The following is a 22440-nucleotide window of genomic DNA, read 5'->3' on the forward strand; positions in this document are numbered from 1 at the left end:
AAAATTAGGACGCCATGGCAGCTTGCTGTTTCCGCTTCTGGCCTCTCTGATTTCTGGTTTCTTGCCAGCTTTGCGAGCCCTTGCTCCAAGCAAGCAGAGTGGAAATCCTTACCATCCTTAACCCCTGGTTTACATCATGTCACCACAAGAAACACAGGTTTCGCTTCAACTCTGTTGTTGCCATGTGAACACTGCGATGTTGACCATAACCGTCACAGTGGATATCTAATTTGCAGTGATAATTTAGTGTAGATATAGCTGTATTTATTTCTGGGTTTTTCGCGGTCTTTCCGTCACAATGTTTAGTTAGCAGGAAGTTTTTAAACTTCTTGCGTATTCCAGGCTACTTGCTTTACTGTGGCTGTTTTATGGTGGCGACTGTTGTGAAAAACTAGTAAGCCTTTTGTAGACTTTTTCAAGCATTTAGTAAAAATCAAGACGCTATAATCTAATCTAATCTAATGTTATGGGATGCAAAAATCTTTGTGATATAAAAATAGTTGCGCAGTAGCGTTTACTGTCAAAATTTGCAAGGGCCGATAGGAGACAAAAAGCGGTTCAAACTGAACCTCTCCCAGGCATTCCTCAGAAACGTCACTTTTGTCACCTCGGTCACATTCGTTCTTCATGCTGTGACTTTGTGACTCATGCCACATGCAGCCCACTTGTCAGTTTTGCTCTGTGTAGAATTACCGTCAAGAGTGTTACTGCATTCCTTGCGCTCTAGCTCATGTCGAAAAATTTGAGTTCTGGTAAATTACTGCAGCTAGGAGAATGCCGCTCTGTCAAGTCCAGTGAACTGCGTTGCTTTCAGCTACCATTTCTTTGTCTGTTTTTTTACCCCTGTGGCAATAGAGTAAAAATAATTACAACACACCTGTTTTATCTTGCCTATTTGATTAGTACCAATACATTTCCTTTTAAGAAATGCTGCACATGTTGCAATTTTGTGCACGGTGAAACAAGCTGAACTGAAATTGAAAGACAGAACAATCCTTCATTCTGTGTATTGAATCGAAATGCCATCGACTAAATTGTTATTGAATGGCGTAAGAGAAAATAAAGGTGAGATTTCAAGTTTTTCACATGTCTGTCTGAGTGTGCTCATGCCTGCAGTAATTACAAGGCGACATCATGACTAAGAAATGTGCGAGGATTGAATGTTAGCACTTGTCAGCTGTCAAGCATTTCGTGCAATTCATTTGCCGTAACCTTGGCATCCGATTCCTGCCTCTGCTCCTTTAGTGAGATTTTGAAAGCTTTGTGGTACTGCCTTCTAATGCAATTTCATTTGACAGCTTGGCTAGGGCAGCGAAGTTAGAAGCATTGTAAGCTTAGCATTTCAATTCTTCAGTCCAGTCCAGTTCATCCAGCTTTGATCAAAGTTTGGTGGTCGTGAAAAATGTGCTGCAGTGGCTGTGACTTTCTGCTGCTGAGAAAAAGGTCACAGGTTTGATTCCCTCCACTATGGCAGCTCTTTCTTCCTTTCTTCTTTGACTCCATCTTTTATCCCTTCCCTTAGGGCCATTTCCGTTCCTCAAAAACCAGTTTTCAATATTTGATTGTCATGTTTGATGGCAGTGTTTCAGTTGAGGTTAAACAAAAAAAAAAACACTTCTGGGGTAAAATTTCAGCGCACGCTGCTCAAAACTTTTTACTTAACATCTTTCTTCATCTAGAAGCGCAGCTTCTTGGTGCAAAAATTTCAGTTGTTATAAAGAAAACATGTGACCTGCTAAAAGACAGTCTGAAATAAATGTGAAATGTAGAGTGTGTATCACACATATTTCAAAGGAAAAAAAAAACTTAACGGCACTTGCTTGGACACAGGACGGAAATGCATGAGCGGTCGCTGTTGTGAACTATGCTTATTGACCGTACACTGATTTCTTTTATAATTTCTTTTATTCTTAATTCTTGGCGTCTTCAGTCTTGTCATCCTCTTTTAATGCCGTGACATCGGTCATTCCCTGCTTTACATGCACAGATCCCTGGTAGTCCTCTTACCATTCCTGGCACAGTGGTGCAGCGGTTAAACGATGCGCCGCGGTGGGCAGTTTGCTCGCAATCAGATGGGCAGGGTTTCACTCTTAGGGCTTCACTCTTTTACCGCGACAAGTTTCCTCTAATGCTCATGCATTAAAATGGTTTTGCACTGTAATCAAGCTTCTGACAGCGCGGGTTTATCCGGAATACTTGATAATTGTGATAACTTTCTTTAGACTGCACTACGAAGAGTCACGCAAGCTTCTTCGTTTGCCTAAAGGGGTAAAAGACTTGCACATGCACATTTTTTTTTACAATTTGTTGGAGGGGCAATTGTTGTCCTACAATATTTGTTTAACCCTTTCGGGCGCTTTGTACACAATTGTGTAAGCGACAAACTTACAACTTTTTCTGAGAAACTGGCACTTAACAGTGATTTCATTATTTCAGTCCAATTGAGTACCCTTCTTATTGCAAATAAGTTGCTTTTTTGTACCATGTAGCAAATGCAGTAAATAATATTTCACTCAACAGTGAGCTAGGTAGCACTTCGTCTGCCGTTTTTGTGCAGACAGATTTTGGCGTGAGTGAAAACATCGATGGCTTTTGCTCAATTTCGAGCGTAATGTGAATCTTCGAAACCCAAAGTGATTCCATGATCCCTAGGGTGTTTACCTGACACGCGCAAACATTTCAATATTGCTATTTCTGACAAATCTAACACTTTGTACGGAATTCTCCACATCACTGTAAAAAACCTACCTGCTGGTCTTTCACGTTCTAAAACTAACAAATTCTCTTTCTTGAAGCCTGAATATTACTGAGGTGAAAGAATGATTGATTTCAGTCAAAACAAAAAATGGCACCTGAAAGGGTTCAGGGATCATATCGTGATATGGCAGGACACCCTGTTTTGTCTTTTCACATTCTAGTATCGCATCTCCTTAACTTTCCAGCTGCTTGCTGCAGATGAGTTGCTTCTTTCAGATATGTCAGAATTTTTAATAATTCATCGAGGCCAAGCACTGTGTTGTATACATCAGATTTATTTGGCTAACTTGTCAAAATGCTTTCATCATACATTGAACGTCTGTGTAGCACTGTGTAGCTAGTTAGCGCACAGATCGCTCTCATTGCATAATCAGTGATGTGCATGTGACAGCTGCTTTCTTTATGAGATATTTTCTCATGTGCAGCATCTCACAAATAAAAGCGACACTTTTCATATCATTACTGCGTGCACTCGGTATACTGAGACAGCTGACCTGACCTTTTCACAACAACCTTCTCGTGACCTCGCATGATTCTTCAGCGAATGATTGCTGAATCTCCTCTGCATACCAAACCATTCCTGCTCTGACTTTCTAACATTCTCCTTGTGAATAACATCTGTACGCTGTAATGTTTGGCGCTCACGCCACCAGTATTACCACGCTAACAGGTGGGCTGATATCAGCCATTTAGGGTAAAGTAGCATTACATTAGCATGCAGGTTATATTGGACTATATGTTGGTTATCTAGAGAGTTACTCACTTTATTGACCAGGCTGACGTACACGAGCAGTTTACGCCACAAAAATACTCCACATAGTTAACGTCCCTGAAAATTTCACTGTGCTGAGTTCATCAAATGAAACAAGTGACCCCACCTTCTCGAAGCCATGATGCAAGTCTCTAGCTAGCTTAGGACAATTATATGGTATAAGCCATTCCAACAGCAGCACAACAGCGATTTTCAAAAGGGATTCATGCTTGTTAAGAAGCGACTTTATATGATAGCTTTTAATTAAAGCTGCAATATTGGCAAGTTGTAATAAGGGAGTAATTACTCATTGTCATCCACCCAAGCGCAGCCATACGGCTACAAAGGAAAGCTATACAGCTTTCTCAGAAACTTCGTAGTTAAAGAAAAATTCGTCCTGGTCCAGGGTTTGAACCCAGGACCACCGCTTCACCGGAGCAGTCGCTCTACCAATTGAGCTAACCAGGACGTCAAGCTTATGGTAGGGCGAGAGCGAATTGATCAATAACTCGAAGTGGGAACTGTGTTGGTCAAATGTTTAGGGGAATCCCCCAAGGTGGAGTAGAACTGTGTTGGTCAAATGTTTAGGGGAATCCCCCAAGGTGGAGTTGGTACTGAGTCGTGGCTTAACAGCACTGGAAGGGACGATGTGAACGCACGGAACAGCGTTTGTTCACTGTGTTCGTGTTGTCTGTACTGTTGAACCATGAGTGATGCCATTTGTTCATCATTTTTGGTGATGACTTTCCCTGGTGCTGTTTGCTGGAATTCAATGGCGAGAAAATGTGTAAAGCATGAAAAGGAACGCTTTGCATTATACATGTAGGAAATGTTGGTGAACATAGATATAACACTATAAAGGCTTTAGCATACCTGATACACACATCACATTTACAAAAACCAGGGCTATGAGATGGCCAGACAGGGCATCTTAACGATTGCACATACGCAAGATTAAAAATGTGCACACATACATGTGTTTCTATATATGTGTATGTACCTTTTATTATCTAATCTGCAGCTAGTAGTGCTCAGTCTTTTAACAGAGAAGACGGCCATGTAACTGGAGCGTAATGAGTGGGAGGGAAAGCTTGTCGAATATCAATAATTTGAACTCGGAAGGAGCCAAAAATTTGTTCGAATTATGCATAGTCCGAATTTACGATAGCCTGATTGAGCTCCTTCAACTGCATGTGATGGTGACATGTACTTCGGGTAAGCTGTAAGCTCGAATCAACGAGATTCTCATGCTATTGTACACATGCTCAGGACCTGAACCCTGCCAGGCCCTGTTGTATTAGCTCTATCGAATCCATGCTGTGCCAGCGCGGCCATGTCGTCGATTTACTTCCGGGAGAAAGTCTCTCCCTGTTCGTGCTCCGGGTGCAGGAAGTGGCTGGTCTCGAACTCTGGCCGCTGCACGCAACTCAGCGGGAGCGGCGACGACGTGTCTGTCGCCCCGTCCAGGAGCTTGGCGAAGCATTCGGTGCTCCGGTAGCGACGCAGGTCAATGCCCAGGCACGATTCGAGAAACCTGCGTGTAATTATTCGGCGAGTCAGCGTGTGAAGGTTTCAGTGGATTTATTTCCCTTTTATAGTGAGTCCGCCCAAGGAATTGCCGACACAATGAATGTGCCGTATTTACTCGATTCTAATGCGCCCTCGATGGTGATGCGCACCGGTTTTCACGGTCAGAAAAAAAAGTGCAATGTATTTGATTGTAACTCTCACCAGATTTTCATGCATCCCGTAAAAAGAGCAAATGGCACGTGACGAGTGTGCAGTTTTGGTGCCAGGAATGTATCCAAGGGGTGACACGGGTTCCCCCGAAAGTACCTCACCCCCCCCCCCCCCCCGCTCCTGGCAATGATCAGCCAGCTTCCAGCATACCCTTACAAAAATTTGTAGACCGTCTACAGACTTCTGTCTATAAAAGCTATAGACAAATCCTAAAGAACAGTCTATAGGCAATACAAATGCTATAGACAGTCTATAGACAATCTATAGATTTATGGCCATCGTTTTTGGTAGACTTGTCTAAGGCAGTCTCTAGATTATGAATAGACAAAAAGAAATATCTATAGGAAGGCAGTAGAGTCTCGAAGAGTTCTATAGACTCGTTATAGACAAATCCTAGAGAACAGTCTAGGCAATCTATAGGTTTATGGTCATCGTTTTTAGTAGACTGTTTGTAGGCTAAGAACAGACGAAAAGAAATATCTGTAGGAAGGCATTAGAGTCTATGAGAAGTCTATAGACCATTTTTATAAAGGACACACCCCACCGCCTAGAAGAAATGCGGGCATCGGCGTACGAAGAGCCCGTTGTACTCACCTTCGCAGCGGCTCGATGTGTAGGTGCGGCGACGTCCAGCGGGTCAAGAAGTCTTCGAGCACGTGGTGGATTCGGTCAGGCACGGGGGGTCCTGGGTTGCCGTGCTTGTTCTCCACTTCCGCACCGGTCTCTGCGGCTGCGCGTCCAGAGAACGGGAAGACATAGTATTGCACTACGCATAGGAGTATTGCATAGGAGCACTACGCTATTTTTGTGCGCGGGCCAATTGATGGTGTTGTGATGTGGGTTGAGGTCCAGAACGTCGTACAGTGCCCTTTCTAGGAGCCGTCGCTCGTTGGTTATGATGCTCGGCTGCTGGCCCGAAAGACGCGAGTTCGACTTCGATCGCATGTCGACGGAGGCGAAATGCTGTAGAGGTGCGTGAACTGTGCGATGACTGTGTATGCTAAAGACTTAGCAGGTCATGATTATCCAGAGCCCTCCACTACAGCATCCCTCATAGCCTGAGTCGCTTTGGTACGTTAAACCCCTTAGAACCAAACCAATACTGTTTATAGGCGTCGAAGTCGGGTATAAATTTAGAAACGTTTCCGCACTACACGTCTGGCACCGTATTGGAGCTGCCAACGTCGAGGCACCCCATGCTCGCCAGAAACGAGGTCATGCAAACGCGGTCGGGTCGAGTTTAGTCGGTGCGGTCGACTTCCGACTCGACCCGCTGGAGTAGGTGATTTATCCTGTATACTGACCCTCTTACAGGTTGGCGTGTAAATTTAAGAATGTTTCCGCATTACACGTTTAGCACCGTATTGGAGCTACCAGCGTCGAGGCACCCCATGCTTGCTAGAAACGGGTTCATGCAAACACGGTCGGATCGAGTTGAGTCGGTGCGGTCGACTTCCGGCTCGACCCGCTAGAATAGACGACCCTGTACTGACCCTCTTCGAGGTTGGCATAGTAGTAGACAACCGGGTGGAGGAAGTTGGAGAGGTGTGCCTTCTCCACGTCGTCCGTGGACCGCTGCGAGTGGAAGGTGTCCAGCCTCGGGCCCGAGAAGTCCGGGTGGTAGCGCATCGCCACCACCAGCACCTCGCGACCCCGGGCGGGGCGCCCCGTTTTCTCCTCCAGCTGAGGAAGCAGCGACAGCGGGAACTCCTGCAGGTACTCGAACTCCAGTTTGTTCCTGCACACGAGGGCCGAGGGCAAAAGCAGACGCTTAAAATATATATACTCGCGTTATTAGTACGAAAACACTGCTCCAGACGTACCAACCTCGAACAAGGATCTTGTCTTGTGCTCCGAACTGACCAAAGCTTACGCCACAGTGTTACGTAACTTAGGTGGTGCGACGCCCTCCTCCCATTGGCTACAGGTGGCGCGACGCTCCTCCGAACTTACCCGAGCTTTCTTTCATTGGCTGCAAATTCGGGGTATTTCGGAGGAACGTCACGCAAGCTGCAGCCAATGGGAGGAAGCTCGGGTATGTTCGGAGAAGCGTAGAGCCAGCTGTAGCCACTAGGAGGAGGGCGTAACTCGATCCGGTAAACTCTGGTTCGGAGAAGCGTCGCACCAGTTGTAGCCAATGGGAGGAGGGCGTCTTGCCACCTAGGTCACGTTACCTTGTGGCGTATAATTTATAGCTGAATTTTGCTGCTGTACTCGCAGCGCGATTGAGGTGTCCACCGACCCATTGAGTTAGTTACACTTGCTACTGAGAGGCTTCACACAGACACACCGCTGAAACTCTGAGAATGCGGCTAGAAGTGCTTTCACACTGAAAGCCCAACATGGTATGCTCTGCGCTGCTCGTAAAAGGCGCCGATCGTCTGCGTATCGCACCTACCGGTCCAAAATGATGACGTCACCGAGGTAGTGGTGCATCTGGTAGATCCCCGAGGCCTCGTTGATCCTCGTCACGATAGCATCCACCAGCTGCGCCAGTGGCCGCCGTTCGCTGGGCCACGGCACTCCGTGGTTCTTCCACTCGAGCAGTCGGTGCAGGGCGCGAGCTGCAGGGCGTGTCACCTAAGACTGTCTACAGTTTTGAAAGGGGCTCTGAAGCACCTTACAAAGAGACCACACCAACTCGTTCAATCACTACATTGTGTAGCCATGAAAACCTGAGTCAAATAATTCACTGCACAGTCTTCAGAGACCCACAATCACGCGCGGAAGTTGGAGAGCCCTTCCCGGCGATTTTTTTTATGCTCGCGCCCTTCGTCGCTCGCACCTGCGTATACAAGTTGGTTAGCCTCTTTCAGAAGTCAGGCTGCTACCATAACCGCGGTAAATAAGCCGCGTAGCTTCGCGGTGGTCAGGAAGCTCCGCCCCCGGAGGTGGGGCCGACGGAGGAGCGCCGCGGGTTTCGGCGTGCAAAGGACGAAGACGCTGAAATTCAAATTTTGACTACAGATAACTCAACTTCTACAAAGCGCATTAAAAAAAAAATCTCTGCCTCTCCCGTAACCGAGAGTAGAGTAAGCATGAAATGTTTACGGGCCTATCAAGCTGGACAATGCTCTCTGGGGTGTTTAGCTGCCTGTCGTGCCGCCTCCTTCAGGCGCTGTTCTTCTAGCTGGGCAGTGCGCCGTGTCTCTCTGGCGTATTTTGCTGCCTGTCGTGCCGCCGCCTTGAACCGCTTTTCTTCTTCGAACAGGGCAGCGCGCTCAGCGTCTTCATGGCGTTGTCGGCAGGGGCGAGCATTCTTCTGCTGTGGCGTATCAGTCGCAAAGCGATCTTCGTAGCTCTCCTTTCGTCAGGCTCCATTGCTCGGCTTAAGCAGCTGTGACGGTGGCGGCATTGAAATCCAGGACGATGCAGAAGCGTACGCGGGCACGACGAGACGCAGGCCTGACAAGAATGTACAGGGTGGTCCAACACAGCTCCGCGTGGCCGCGCTCCGCGGAGCGCCAGCGGATCCGGCGCGTTCGCGCATCGAAGCAAAGCCGCGCAGGCGCACAGGGGCCCGGGGCAGGAGCTTCGTGTCGTCTGCTACAGCGCTGCGCGCACCTCAAGCGTACTCAAGCGAGGTGCAAGCGGTAGCAGACGACACGAAGCTCCTCCCCCGGGCCCCTGTGCGCCTGCGCGGCTTTGCTTCGATGCGCGAAGCCCCTAACAGATCACGTATGACAACGAAGTGTATCGTGGCATTTATGTGCTTTTCGCACGCGTTATTAGAAATCGGAAATTATAATTCCGTGCATTATCTAATGCACAGCTCGAGTGATATCTTGATGAACACTGAGAAGACACTTGCAACAGTTATTTTTTGTGACTCGTTTGGAGAGCAACCGGCGCTTGTATGCCGGTCCCGTAGGAGGGCTTAGAGAGTCTCGTTGAAACTCGTTAAATCTCGTACGGTGCCCGGATGTTCTCGTTTCAGAGCCCGGATGAGTAGAATTCAGTGCCCGGATGAGTGGGATTCAGTGCCCGGATGTTGGCTCTCGGTCTCGGCGTGACGTCACCACACTGCCGACAACGGGAGCTAAAAGCATTTCATGCTTAAAATTATTGCTGGACAATATATATGACGCGGTGTGCTTTAACATCCCAGGCATGCCGCAACTTTATTGAAGTAACACTTGTTGCTGGGCTAGTCGGTGCATAGTTCTGTATGTACAGTCTTTGTCAAAAGTAACCAGGCTGCACGTTTTTCTTCTCAGTCGTATATTAAAGCTATTATGCCAGCTTTCAAGCTCTAAATCTCTGTATGGTAAGAAGAACCCCTGTTCTCACCTTCAAAGAACTTTTTGATCTTTAGGGAAGCCGTGTGGGCTGTGTTATACGAATGAGAAGCAAACCATGGAGCATGGTTACTTTTGACAAAGACTGTACAAACGTTAGCGCAAAAGACGTGACATTCACAAGAAAGGTGGACAAGACAACGCGCTGCCTTGTCCACCTTTCTTGTGAATGTTTCGTATTTTGCGCTAACGTTTGTGCGCAACTTTATTAGAGCCCCTTCACAGCCCCTTTAAAAATTTGCTTTTTTTTTGAGCTGGAGGACCGCTTGCTTCGCATAGCATTGTCGGCAGTCATGTGCATTAGGATGCAGCTATGACGTCTTAGCTAGCAGGCTAGTCATCTAATATTAATTAATTTTTAATTGTAGCATTCGCGTTGCTTCACCCGCGCCGCTGCGTGAAGCGCGCTTCCAAGCGGGGCTAGAGCTCATTCTGGCCTCGCGGTTTTGCTTCCGGCTGTACGCGGCTTCCGATCGAATTGCAGCACACGCGACGTGAATGGCATTTTTGAAAATCTCCCCTGCGAGGGTTCAAGAAACTTTTTTTTAAATTCTTACTAACGGGTTGCTGCCCCGTAATGAACTTCAGGCCCGTTCATTGTTCGCCGAGTTTGGGATACCTCGCTGAGTGCGATCGCCTGCGGAGCTTTCAGGAGGTTGTGTGTGGTTGAGTTGATTGGATGTCAGAGTAACTCTCTGCCGAAAGAAATTAGCAGGCTTTTGTGAAAGGTTCACTTCGGCTTCTTGTGACTGCACCCGGTCGCTTTCAGCGCGAAATTCAGTCAGCGAAACCGGACGCCGCTGGGCTGCGTTGTTGCAGGAACACCCCATCTGGAGCTCTGATTGGGTCAAATTCGGAAGTTAAGCACACTGTCGCACCCCATGCGGCGTTCAGACTGTCTGCTCAGCGCTGCTAAAAGCGCGAATATAATGAGAAAACAATGGCTGCAGGGTCATCCATGACGTCACCGTCCAGATGGGAAGCTTCGATTCAAAAAGTGACCAGTCTTCGGGACCTTACGGATAGTGGCGCCATCAAGAAGTGGCCAATAAAAGCTGTCGCGATATATCGCCATTATGTCCTGAGAAGCTTTTCTTTTCTTGCTTCTTTTACCTCATACTTTATCTCTTGAACTGCTATTTCTATGCACTTTCGTTGGCGCATCTGTTTCCTTGATTATGTTGCTGGTCGTTTGTGAGTTTATCAACAATCTCCAAGTTCGCAACTTGAACGCAGTTTACGTTATTGACCGCGGGCGTCGTCAATCCGTAAACACCCGAATTTGGGCCCACTCGGACCACCGGTTTTTTTTTTTTTTTTGATACATGGACCCCGTATGGGAAGCCTCGCAGAGCTGGTAATATCAAAGAGCTCTGGTTAACCCCTGCTAAGTGGCAACGGATGACATCCGGTTTTCAGAGTGGAGTTTCGCAAGCATCATCAAATAGCTCCGGTTGCTGCTCGCGACGTACAGGTATTGTTTGCCTAGTTCGCATCAGCTCGCTCACCGGTGTAACGGAAACCGTGGATGAAGCCTCCGGCTGTCTCCCGGAAGTCGAGCGAGTGTGCCGTGGAGCCGATGAAGTACATGTCCGGGACGTTGGCCGACTCGTAGTCCCGGTTGATGAGCGGGAACTTTCCCTTGCGGACGGCGCTCCGCTCTGGCTTGGTACAGCTGCGAACAGTACACGCGCGGGGGGCTCATTCTTACTACAGGAGCAATAAACAGCGCGAATTAGCACTGTGCATTCAACGACACCACTGTAACACATTGGTTTAGTCGAATGCTTAGCATATCACTTCCAAGCTGCAGGATGCATATGTTTCCAAGTCCTTGCACCCATAAGCTTTCTCGAACCAGCAACGGCTGGATGCAGTCTGTGGACGTGACATTTGATGCCTTTGCACAGGTTCGAAACATACGGCGAACATAGCTCAGTGACAAGCAGTTAATACTTCTGAGAAGAATGCTAGACTGGCCTCAACTGATGCTTGAACCACAGGAAAACCAGTCATTAGGTGGTCGTAAGGTAGCATAATTGGAGTAGCGTATTGGGTTAATTCACATATATGCTGAAAGTCATTCTCAACTTCGCATTCATATATGTCCCTGGGAGTCCTGGCGCAGTGATGCAGCGGTTAAGCGATACGCCACCTCCCTGCGATGGCAGGTGCTCCCAGCGGTGGGCCTTGTGCGGCTCAGGTTGCTCTTGCCGAGCGACCAATCATTAATTTAACTGCCCCCTTCCACGGTTGGCAGTTTGTTCACTATCGGGTGGGCAGGTTGTGATGACGCCGCAAGTGACCTAGGTTGCCCACCTGCCTCCTGGATTGCTCTCTGAGGATCACCTGCCAGAGCCATGCCCGTGATTTTTTCCCTCACTACGCCGACTTCGGGTTTTCTGTGTAACGTGGCCTTTAACGCTATCGCGTAAGTATGAAAAACACGTAGCCTGCGATAAACCTTTGCAATGACTGCGTAGGCCGTGTGGTACCCCCAAGCGTTAACAAAGCACTCACGGCGAGAACATGGCGTCGTCGTAGACGAAGCCCAGGCAGCGCACCACCACGTCGTACTGGTCGTCGGGTGGCACGTAGTTGAAGGAGCTGTCGTTGCGCAGCTGCAGCGCCAACCTGCCCGACTGGGTTCGCACCAGGCGCAGGATGTTCAGGTTGGCCTCGAGCAGGCCGTCCAGGGACTTGAGCTGGTAGTGGTCCAGAAGCTCGTTGTTCACCGCCCTGCACCAGCGAACAGAGCCGATGCACACCTACAGTTGCGTACCCTTGGTTTATGGGGTTTAACGTCCCGGAGCGACTCAGGCCATGAGGGACGCCGTAGTGGAGGGCTCCGGAAATTTTGACCACTTGGGGTTCCTTAACGTGCACTGACATCGCACTGTACACGCGGGCCTCTAGAATTTCGCGTCCATCGGAATTCGACCGCCGATGCCGGGATGGAACCCGCGTCATTCGCGTCAGCAGCCGAGCGCCATAACCCCTGAGCCACCCCGGCGGCTTACGTACGTTTGCACTCTGACTCCGGTATGTAAGAGTTAAGTGAATTGTGCAAGAATTATTGGCGTATTTGGCAGTTAAGATTGTGGCGATGATGTCTACAGTGGCAATACAGGTATACCGCCTTGAATGCGGGGCGTGCAGTCGCCCCGTTGGCTCAGTGATTATGGTGCTCGGCTATTGACCCGAAAGACGTGGGTTCGATCCCGGCCGCGGCAGCGGAATTTCGATGAAGGCGAAATTCCAGAGGCCCCTGTACTGTGCGATGGCAGTGCACTTTAAAGAACCCTAGGTGGTCGAAATTTCCGGAGCCCTCCACTAAGGTGTCCATCGTAGTCTGAGTTGCTTTGGCACGTTAAACCTTCATAAACCATAAGCCTTTGTCAAAAATATACAGCCCAAGGTGTTTGCTCCCAAGCCGTGTAGTGGGGCTCTTTAAGCATATTTGACAGTCCTAAGCTTGGGAGGGTTGAGGACGTAAATTCCTCCCGCCTTCCTGAGATTAGGGTCCCTGAGTATGCAAGAGGAGCCGCACTGCAGGGCTCAGAAGCAGACCCCTAGCTCGGGCTGTATACTTTTTACAAAGACTATTACGGCCGTATACAACTCAAGAAAGAAGCGGCAGGTGACCCTCAAAGTAGGTCCTCCAGCAAATGGCGTCGACTGGTTGCCACCCCCCGCGGTGTCACGTTAGCAGGTACAAAGGGATTAACCACGACGTCATGAGAATCGGTCGACGCCACTGGCTGGTGGGCATTCTTTGAGGAGCATTTGCCGCTCCATTCCTGATCTGTATCCAACTGGAATTCCGGTACCGACGGAAGCCCAGCGGTTACTGTTACCGGTACTCCGGACACGGTAACAGTAGACACCTTTAGCATGCAGTGTAATGTGTTACCGGTACCGGAGTACCGGGAGCCTGCACGCAGCCAATGCGCATGCGCAAATTGCCTTGAGGGCGCCAGATGGGGCCACATACCCGGCAGCTGTGCTCGCGCCCGCAGCGTCGGAACCAATCAGCGCGTGCTCATGGGCGGAGGGTGGGCTTCCGGTACTGTGATAACGGTAGCGGTATTACGGTACACGGTATGCTAAAGGTGTCTATTAAGAGGGTACACGGTACGTTAATAGGCATCTTTACCGTACGTGTTTCGGTCAGCTTTACCGGACTACCAGGAGCCCGCCCATCGCCAGTGTGCACGCTCTGATTGGTCCAGTGCGGCAAGCGTGCGCACAGTTTCCAGGTGCCTGGCGCCATCTGGTGCTCTCTAGGCGATCTGCGCATGCGCACTGACGGTGCGCGGGCTGCCGGTAATCCGGTAACACGGTATGCTAATGGTTTCTATTAACGTGCATCCACATCGCATAACACTCGCCACAGCCTGATCGATGCCCTCGAGCAGTGTGGTACCTGAGGTCGCCCACGTAGTGTGTGCTCCAGGCGAACCGGGGCGGCGAGCTGGCCAGGAGGTGGACGTAGTTGGCGACTCCGGCCACGTGGTTCGCAGTCTCGAAGGCCGAGTTGCCGCGTCCCAGGATGAGCACCGTCTTGGCCTCGAAGTCAGCGATGTCCGTGGACACCTCCTCGTAGCCCACGGTCATCTCGTGGCCCTCGAAGTACGGCTCGTTGGGCTTGGACATGCCGTTGGCCACGAGCACGTACTTGCACAGGTAGCTGTCTCCGCGCTGGTCCTCGAACTGGAACCGGTGGCCCGTAGGCGCCTCCTTGGGCAGCCGCCGGACGTTGCGGACATCGGTGTCGAACTGGACGCGCAGGTCAAGCTTCCGCCGGTACTCGTCCAGGTACTTGACCATGGTGTCAGCCTGCGGGAAAGCCGTTCAGGCCGCGTCCGCGTTTTGGTAAAGCGATGTAGAGCAGTATGTAGGACGTGAAGATAACCATAACGTGGTCGGTTACCCACCTACTATACCCACCGCAGGTATTAGGAAAGAGGAGGCCTGGCCTAGTTAAGCTGCGTGCACAGCCTTTTGCTGGCGTAGGCCATCAGTATTGTACTAGTTTTGAAAAATAAACTTGATTTGAAATTAGCAGGAAGATATAGGGGGAGCAACAGTCAATTGGCTCAAAACAAGACACGTGGGGCTCTTTGGCACCGGAAAGCAGTTTGATACTGTGTTTTTGGCCTTTTCGTCCCCTTTAAACCGCGCACCCTCCTGTATGGGGTACCCAACCGAACTTTTGCCTGGTTAATCCCTCTGCGTTTAATTTGTGAGCTTTCGGTCGTTGGTGCCATTGCATGCACCCCGCCGCGGTGGCTCACCAAGGTTAGGGCTAGACACCTCAACCATGCATGAAGGGATAAAGGAGGGAGTCAAAGAAAAAAGGAATGAAGAGGTGCCGTAGTGAAGATCTCCGGAATAATTTCGACCACCTGAGGATCTTTAACGTGCACTGACATCGCACAACACACGGGCGCCTTTTGCGTTTCGCCTCAGTCGAAACACGGCCGCCGCGGTCGGGTTCGCACCCGGGTACTCCGGCTCAGTAGACGAGCGCTTTAACCACTGAGCCACGCGGCGGATCGACGGAATGGATGATACGTCCGTATGCTGCGTGGATGCCTTTCGAACACTGTGCAGGTTTGTTTGCTTGTGTGTGTGTGTGTGGGGGGGGGGGGGGGGTAACAGAAATAATGAAAACAAAAAGGAAAATAATGAGCACAAAATAGAAAATTGAAGGAGAAAGAGAGGTCAGGAAAAGGCTTTCGCGTTTCCGCTCTTAAGCAGACCTAAGTGCAATCCTATAATCATTTCTCAGCTTCACCTCCACAGTCGACCCTCTGACGTCACTCGGAAGGGAGCTGACGTTGATGGCGACGTGGCGCGGGTGCACTTACGTGCGGAAAGTAGTCCCGCGAGAAGTGTTTGAAAAGGAGCGACGGATCGTCGCTCAGCAGCGAGTTCCAATCGTGTCTGAGGTTGAACTCCGGGTTCTGCTGACCCGTGTGGACCTTGTTGATGCTGATGAGCTTCCGGTGCTTCGGGTACACGCTGAAGAAGTAACCTGCATGGAGAAAAAAAAGTAGACGTTGCTGCGTTGTGTACGCTAAACACCTATTAGTAATTTCGATGGAGGCGAAATTACAGAGGCCCGTGTACTGTGCGATGTCAGTGCACGTTAAAGAACCCCAGGTGATCGAAATTTCCGGAGCCTTTCACTACGGCGTCCCTCGCCTGAGTCGCATTGGGACGTTAAGCCCCCATAGCCCATAGAGTACTTGTTGGCACTGCTTTGCAGATTGAAGAGTACGAAATTTTCTTTTGTGCATTACTAAAGCTTTCCATTTTTCTTGTAACGAAAGGTACCCGCGCACGGACTTCACTTTGGGGACCAAAGACTGGAGGGGACACGCCGCGGTGGCTGGATGCTTAAGACACTCGTCTACTGAGCCGGAGTACCGGGGTTCGAACCCGACCGCAGCGGCCGCGTTTCGATGGAGGCGGAACGCAAAAGGCGCCCGTGGGGTGCGATGTCAGTGCACGTTAAAGATCCCCAGGTGGTCGAAATTATTCTGGAGACCTCCACTATATGGCACCTCTTTCTCTCCCACCTTCCTCCCTTCCTTTGCGGCATGGTTCACGTGTCCACCGAGATATGTGAGACAGTTACTGCGTCATTTCCTTCCCTGAAAACCACTTTTCACTTGAGCTCCGCCTTAAGGTACGACGCGATAGCTCTAGGGGGTTTAGTGCCCTAATGTGCGGAATCGATCATTCTCGACGTCGCATTCGTAGATCCCTCGGAGTCCTCATGCCACTCCTGGCCTGGTTGCTCTTCCCGAGCAACCTCTGTTGCCCAATCATTAGTTTAACTGCCACGGTTGTCGGTTTGGCCACAGTCCGGTGATCAGGTTGTGATGACGCCACAAGGTCACGTGACCTAGGTGGCCAACCTAGGCTGCTTCTACGGAGATTTTTGGCTCACAACGTCGACGACGACTACGCCGGGTTTTCTGCAGAACATCAGCCTTAACGCTATCTCCTTAAAACGAGGGATTGGAAACGGTGTACAAGTTGTTTATGGCGCCCTGTGTGATCAGGTGTGGTGCGTATGATGAGTTTGGATTGTTCTCCAGGCGCTGTTTAAGGTCGAGAGTGTTTAATGTGATATCAGCCAGCTCTGCGAAAGGCGAAATGAGATCATAGATTGCAACACAGAAAAGGTTTTTGGAGTTGCTTGCTACACAAGTACTCGTATGTCTACCTCTCATCCTGTACGGTGTGAAAAGTTGCTGGAGGTTATATAGGGAGCATCATTTTTTCCAACCTACTTTTTATGTGCAGCATCATGGTGGACGTACGCGTCCACGCATAATTCCTTTCGTAGGTTGTGAAAGCCTCTTGATCTAAGTAGCTGGTTGGACCAGCCTAAATGACGAGCAGATGGTTTCGTGCTGGCAATTCGGGGATGTTTTACTACCGAAAGTATCTAATAAATGTTTTATTTTTCGTCTTGGTTTCTAGAACAGAAGCAAAAGTTATATGCTCACGTCAAAAAAGATCCTTCGGCGCTACTCCTCGCCGATCTCCGCGGTCTCCAATCCATGCGCAGGCCGAGAAGTACGAAATAGACTCTAGCCAACCTCTTGAAATACCAGCGCTTCTGGACCGCTTCGACTTTTTTTTATGCGAAGCATACTAGCCGCACAACCGAGCTCTTCCTTGCTGCGCCGCGCGCGGCCGCGTAGCTACCACTTGACCTACATCGGCGCACCACGTGATATGACGTCACAACAGCTGTGAAAGCTGGGGCTCAACTCGCACGTGCGCTCGCATGCGGACGCGCAGCCTCCACCGGCGTCCTAACTCGCGCTCCTTCCGCTAGGGGCGCTGACGTCACAACAGCTGTGAAAGCTGGGGCTCAACTCGTGCGCTCGCTTGCGGACGCGCAGCCTCCACCGGCGTCCTAACTCGCGCTCCTTCCGCTAGGGGCGCTGACGTCACAACAGCTGTGAAAGCTGGGGCTCAACTCGTGCGCTCGCTTGCGGACGCGCAGCCTCCACCGGCGTCCTAACTCGCGCTCCTTCCGCTAGGGGCGCTGACGTCACAACAGCTGTGAAAGCTGGGGCTCAACTCGTGCGCTCGCTTGCGGACGCGCAGCCTCCACCGGCGTCCTAACTCGCGCTCCTTCCGCTAGGGGCGCTGACGTCACAACAGCTGTGAAAGCTGGGGCTCAACTCGTGCGCTCGCTTGCGGACGCGCAGCCTCCGCCGGCGGTATGCTTCGCATCCTAGGCTTAACCATAAGCTAAGCCAGGCCATTTATTTTTTTTACAGCGACGACTGTTAATGGCTTGTTTCCCAGTTCCGCGGTGTAGTGATGAAAGTGGGAGTGAAAGGAGAAAGAGGTGCTGTAGCGGAGGGGTGAAGGGCTCCGGAATTATTTCGGCCTCCGCGGTATCTTCAACTTGTACTGACATCGCGCAACACATGGGCACCTTTTACGTTTCGCCCCCTAGGAAACGCGGCCAGCGCGGCGGGAATCGAACCCGGGTACTCCGGTTCTAGGGCGCGTAGGCTTTAAATAAAATAGCAGGCTTAGTAGCCGAGCGCCCTAGAGCGGCGGCTTGTCTTACTGAGGGTTGACAGCGATCTCGGAGGCCATGGCACAGCCGAAAAGCGCCGTGAGGGAAGGAGGAGGTGGAAAAGATGGAGAGAGAGAAACGGAATACCCGTCGTGTTGCTCCTCTCGAAGACCCTGTAGTCCCTTCCGGCCTTCTTCAGGAAGTAGGCCATCTGCAGACCCGACGGCCCGGCGCCGATGACGCAGTAGTCGAGCTTCTTCCGGTCGCCTTCCGTGCCGTGCTGCCGTTGATCCTCGGAACGCGCCAGTGTTAAGCACAGGAACGTCGTTACCAGGACCGCTAGTAGGTGGAGCTGTTGGACGAAGACGGAAGTTGTTGTTTGTGATTGGTGAAAGGTCTGGGCGAAGGATTTGCTCGCGTTTTTTAGATCTGGTCATTGCAACACGACGGGATGACGTAGAGAGGTGAATGGTCAACGGACTTGACAGCGAGAGCTGTATAAGGGACGTTCCCTGTTGTACACGGTGTCGTATGTCTTAAGAGACTCCGGTGCGTGACCATTGAGAATGTTTCCAAGAGAGCCTGAGCCATAAGATGTAAACAAGAGTGTAGCTATAGGTATTCTTGAGAATTTACCATGTGTGGTCTGTGGTGCAGCCCTTACGAAAATTTAATACACTTTCTATGAATGGGTGTTCTAAACAAATTCTTTTTGGGGCTATGCTCTCTGTTTCAAGAGGAATGTAACGCTTTGTGCTAAAGACGACGGTGATGAAAAAAATAGTAAACGACAGCTTTCGTCAGTCTCCGAGTACAATTAAGCCTTATCTTAGCTGCATATTTCTCATATCATCATCAGCAGCCTGACTACACCCACTGCAGGGCAAAGGCTTCTCCCATGTCTCTCCAATTAACCCTGTCCTTCGACAGCCGCGGCCACCATATTCCCGCAAACTTCTTAATCTCATCCGCCCACCTAATTTTCTGCCGTCCCCTGCTACGCTTGCCTTCTCTTGCAATCCACTCCGTTACCCTCAAGGACCAGCGGTTATCTTTCCTTCGCATTACATGCCCTGCCCAAGCCCACTTCTTCCTCGATTTCAACTAAGATATCATTAACCCGCGTTTGTTTCCTCACCCACTCCGCCCTCTTCCGATCTCTTAACGCTACACCTATCATTTTCCTTTCCATAGCTCGCTGCGTTGTTCTTAACTTAAGCTGAACCCTCTTTGTTCGCCTCCACGTTTCTCATATGCTGCTTGCATAACGGTCTCAATGCGCTACCGCACGCAGATACTGTTGACCTTAGTAAAGATAGTCGAAACAGGTTGAAGTTCACTTTAGCTTTATAAAAAGTGTGGCTCATATGTGTGGCTCATATATAAACAGACATATGACTGTAGACTGTAAGAAATAAGAGTTATTACTCATTGGAATCTCATCAGGCTCAGATATACGGCTACAAAGGAAAGGTATATGCGGCTTCCACAGAAACTTCGTAGTGGGAAAATGCTTTCTGGTCCGGGGTTCCGACCCGGGACCACTGCCTCATCGGAGCCGTCGCTATACTAAGTGAGCTAACCTGTACGGCTGGCGTATGGTAGGGCGAGAGCGAATTGAACATCAAATCGGTGTTATTACAATGTTTAGGGAAATCCCGGGCCCTTAGGCGGAGTAGATTTGTTATAAGAAAAAAATGCTCATTAGCATCCACCTAAGCGCCTCCATATGGCTACAAAGGACCTTATCTTTGTAGCCGTACGTATGCGGTGGGTACTAATGAATAATTAGTCGATTGTTACAAATCTACACCAGCTTAGGGGACTCCCCTAAACATTTGACCAGGAAACAGTAAGCGGGGACTGGCAAAGATGAGCCGTGCATTTTTTCACTCTGGGTGATGATTTTTTTTTTTTTTCATTAGAGAGCCTGAGGTCGATACTTTTTCTCGCTTGCTGGTGAAGCCGTTACTTTTTTCTTATTTCGAAAGCACTTCACTAGCTGTCCTGAATAAGCCGATGGATCTCTGAAGCCTCGTCCCTTGACCTTTGAGATGAAATTACGGTACGGTGTGGCTAGGGGAAGGTCACGTGTTACTAAAGTTTAAAAGAAATGTCTTGGAGGAAATGTAAGGCAATGTCTAAGCAAGAGTCAAGTGTATAGTCAGGCTAACGCGAAACCAAGTGCTTTCGCACGTCATACTCGATGCAACAGCGTCAAAACTCTCAGTTTTTTTCTTCCAGGGTGGAGTAAGGAAAGGTAGGGCGTGACAGTGAATTAGCTTAGCACTCTATTGTTGTTCAAGAACTTAGAAGCAAATGAAATCCTGTCAGTTAGACGTTTTAAAGGTGCACTGAAGAGGATTCTGAACTCGTCTTTTTGCCGCGGGAACTCATTCTACACGTTCCTAGCATTCTTAGAAACTACGACTTATTGCCCTGTGTGGCCGATTTCCCTAATTAAATCGAATTAACGCCCGGCTTCCGCCTTTTTTTTTTTTTTTGAATTCTCCCTTGTACGTACGGTGGGCGGAGTCGACCAACGCGGGGAGTGCCTTTCAGCCAGCTCCGTGGAGGCTTTGCTTTCGCTTCATTTTGTTTTTTAGGTTTCCGCGAATAAATAGTTTCATTTGCAGATAATATAACCGCAAAATAAGCCCGCAGAAATAAAAATACGCGCGGACTATTTGCTTCTGCGGACTACTACGTATTACTCCGCGGATGGTAGAGCGGCAAGCCGCCACGGGACTGGGTGAAAGGCACTCCCCGCGTTGGTCGACTCCGCCCACCGTACGAGGGAGAATTAAAAAAAAAAAGGCGGGAGCCGGGCGTTAATTCGATTTAATGAGGGAAATCGGCCACACAGGGCAATACATCGAACTTTCTAAGAATGCTCGGAACGTGTAGATAGAGTTCCCGCGGCAAAAAGACGAGTTCAGATTCCTCTTCAGTGCACCTTTAAGTTCCCGCGTTGTAGAAACAAAGTCCACTTACCCGTGACGTCGACACGGCACCTGGCATTTTCGGTCAGTTTCAGGCCACGATACTGTTTAGACCTCGGTTCCAGCGTACCGTATAGCGCCGTCTGTGAGTTCTGAAAGTTCGAAAAGCAAAGGAGAACTTAAGATGTCGCATTTCACAGCGAAGTCTATTAAATCCTTATTAGCTACATGAATGTAAAACGTTAGATTTTATGAAGACCTGCGTGTTAAAGGCCTTTAAAGTATGGCATGTAATATGCTAACACCGCAGGAAAGTTACTGAATTTCTTTTGCACTGTAATTAGCATGCTGTCTCGGACAATGCAACAGGTTTGCATGTACGCATGATAGCCTTATTCGCTTATGTGGCAATAAACACAACCAATTAAAATCATAACAATGTCAGCATAGAGAGGGTTGTAATACTGCTGTACCGAGCCGGAGAACTCGCGGGTTCAATCCCGGCCGCGTTTGGATGAAAGAAAAAAGAAAACAAAATGCGCTCGTGTACTGTGCGATGTCAGCGCATTAAGTTATAAATTTCAAAATAATCCAGAGTCCTCCACTATACGGCATCTACACGCCACAATCTACGATTTGCAAAAAAAAAGGAACAAATGCCAGGAATACCTAATTGCAAACGTAAGCTGAGGAGCAGGAACTTATACCAGGGATCGTTACCGGTATGAGTCATGCACCGCGAGAAAATACCTGCCGTTTTACTGGTAATTACTTCACCTTCTGGAATTACCGCGACGCTGTATGCTTCGCTTCCGTGCAGACGACTCTCTGGCGTTCGCTAAGAGCGCGCAGATCTCCGGAACTTGTTCGCTCCTCCCTTTCGGATTGGACTGGATCGCCAAGGGTGCAGTCAGTGCTTTGTGAACACGTGATTCGCTTGCTCGTGTCTTATTGGTTGTCAGTGCACACACCCACACAACCAAAAAACGAAAGCCCGATCGTCTGCTCATAGAGAAAGAATGGTCTGCTTATCCTCCCTATTTTGTGGCTCCTCCTATGGCCGACAGCAGCCACTCGTCGTAATCCGGGCCAGTAATCCCCACAGCAAGGGCGCTAATCCTCCTCCCCTTACTGCTTGGCGTCCGTTAAGGAGTGTGAGAGCTCAATCACCGTCGTTTAAAGGGAAGGCTTAGGAACTCGGCTCTGAATAACTAAAGGATCTGTACCCGTCCTTCAAGAGGAGGTTTCCCAGCGTCGTCTGCCCGCTGCTTGACTTAGGTTATCTCCCTAGAGATAGCTTGCATGCATGTGTCGTGCTCAGCACCGTGGCGATAACTCACTCCAGTCTGCTACAGAGACATACGCTGTCGCTCTTCTATAGCGATGCGTTGT

General features: G+C 49.6%; 1 protein-coding gene across 1 annotated transcript; it reads right to left on the reverse strand.

Moving 5' to 3' along the window:
* Nucleotides 1-4077: 4077 nt before the first annotated feature.
* LOC149348833 (FAD-dependent oxidoreductase domain-containing protein 2-like) lies at nt 4078-21200 on the reverse strand. Its single transcript, XM_089585921.1, has 10 exons — nt 21101-21200; nt 18254-18458; nt 15420-15586; nt 13973-14385; nt 12067-12285; nt 11055-11221; nt 7647-7812; nt 6742-6986; nt 5843-5978; nt 4078-5042 (listed from the first exon to the last, which is right to left on the reverse strand). Exons 1-10 carry the CDS (start codon nt 21125-21127, stop codon nt 4853-4855), a joined length of 1935 nt encoding a protein of 644 aa, XP_089442047.1. The 5' UTR covers nt 21128-21200; the 3' UTR covers nt 4078-4852.
* Between the last annotated feature and the right edge of the window lie 1240 nt (nt 21201-22440).

This window comes from Amblyomma mixtum, chromosome 4 (genome assembly GCF_055824585.1).
Source record: "Amblyomma mixtum isolate Tamu chromosome 4, ASM5582458v1, whole genome shotgun sequence".
Lineage (NCBI taxonomy): Eukaryota > Metazoa > Arthropoda > Arachnida > Ixodida > Ixodidae > Amblyomma > Amblyomma mixtum.

Excerpts from the sequence above, each read along its gene's own strand:
- LOC149348833 (XM_089585921.1), bottom strand. The coding sequence starts at position 21,127 with ATGCCAGGTGCCGTGTCGACGTCACGG. Across the intron at positions 12,286-13,972 it reads CACTACGTGGGCGACCTCAG|GGCGGTGAACAACGAGCTTC; the intron begins GTACCACACTGC and ends TCGCTGGTGCAG. Across the intron at positions 6,987-7,646 it reads GACGTCATCATTTTGGACCG|GAACAAACTGGAGTTCGAGT; the intron begins GTAGGTGCGATA and ends CCTCGTGTGCAG.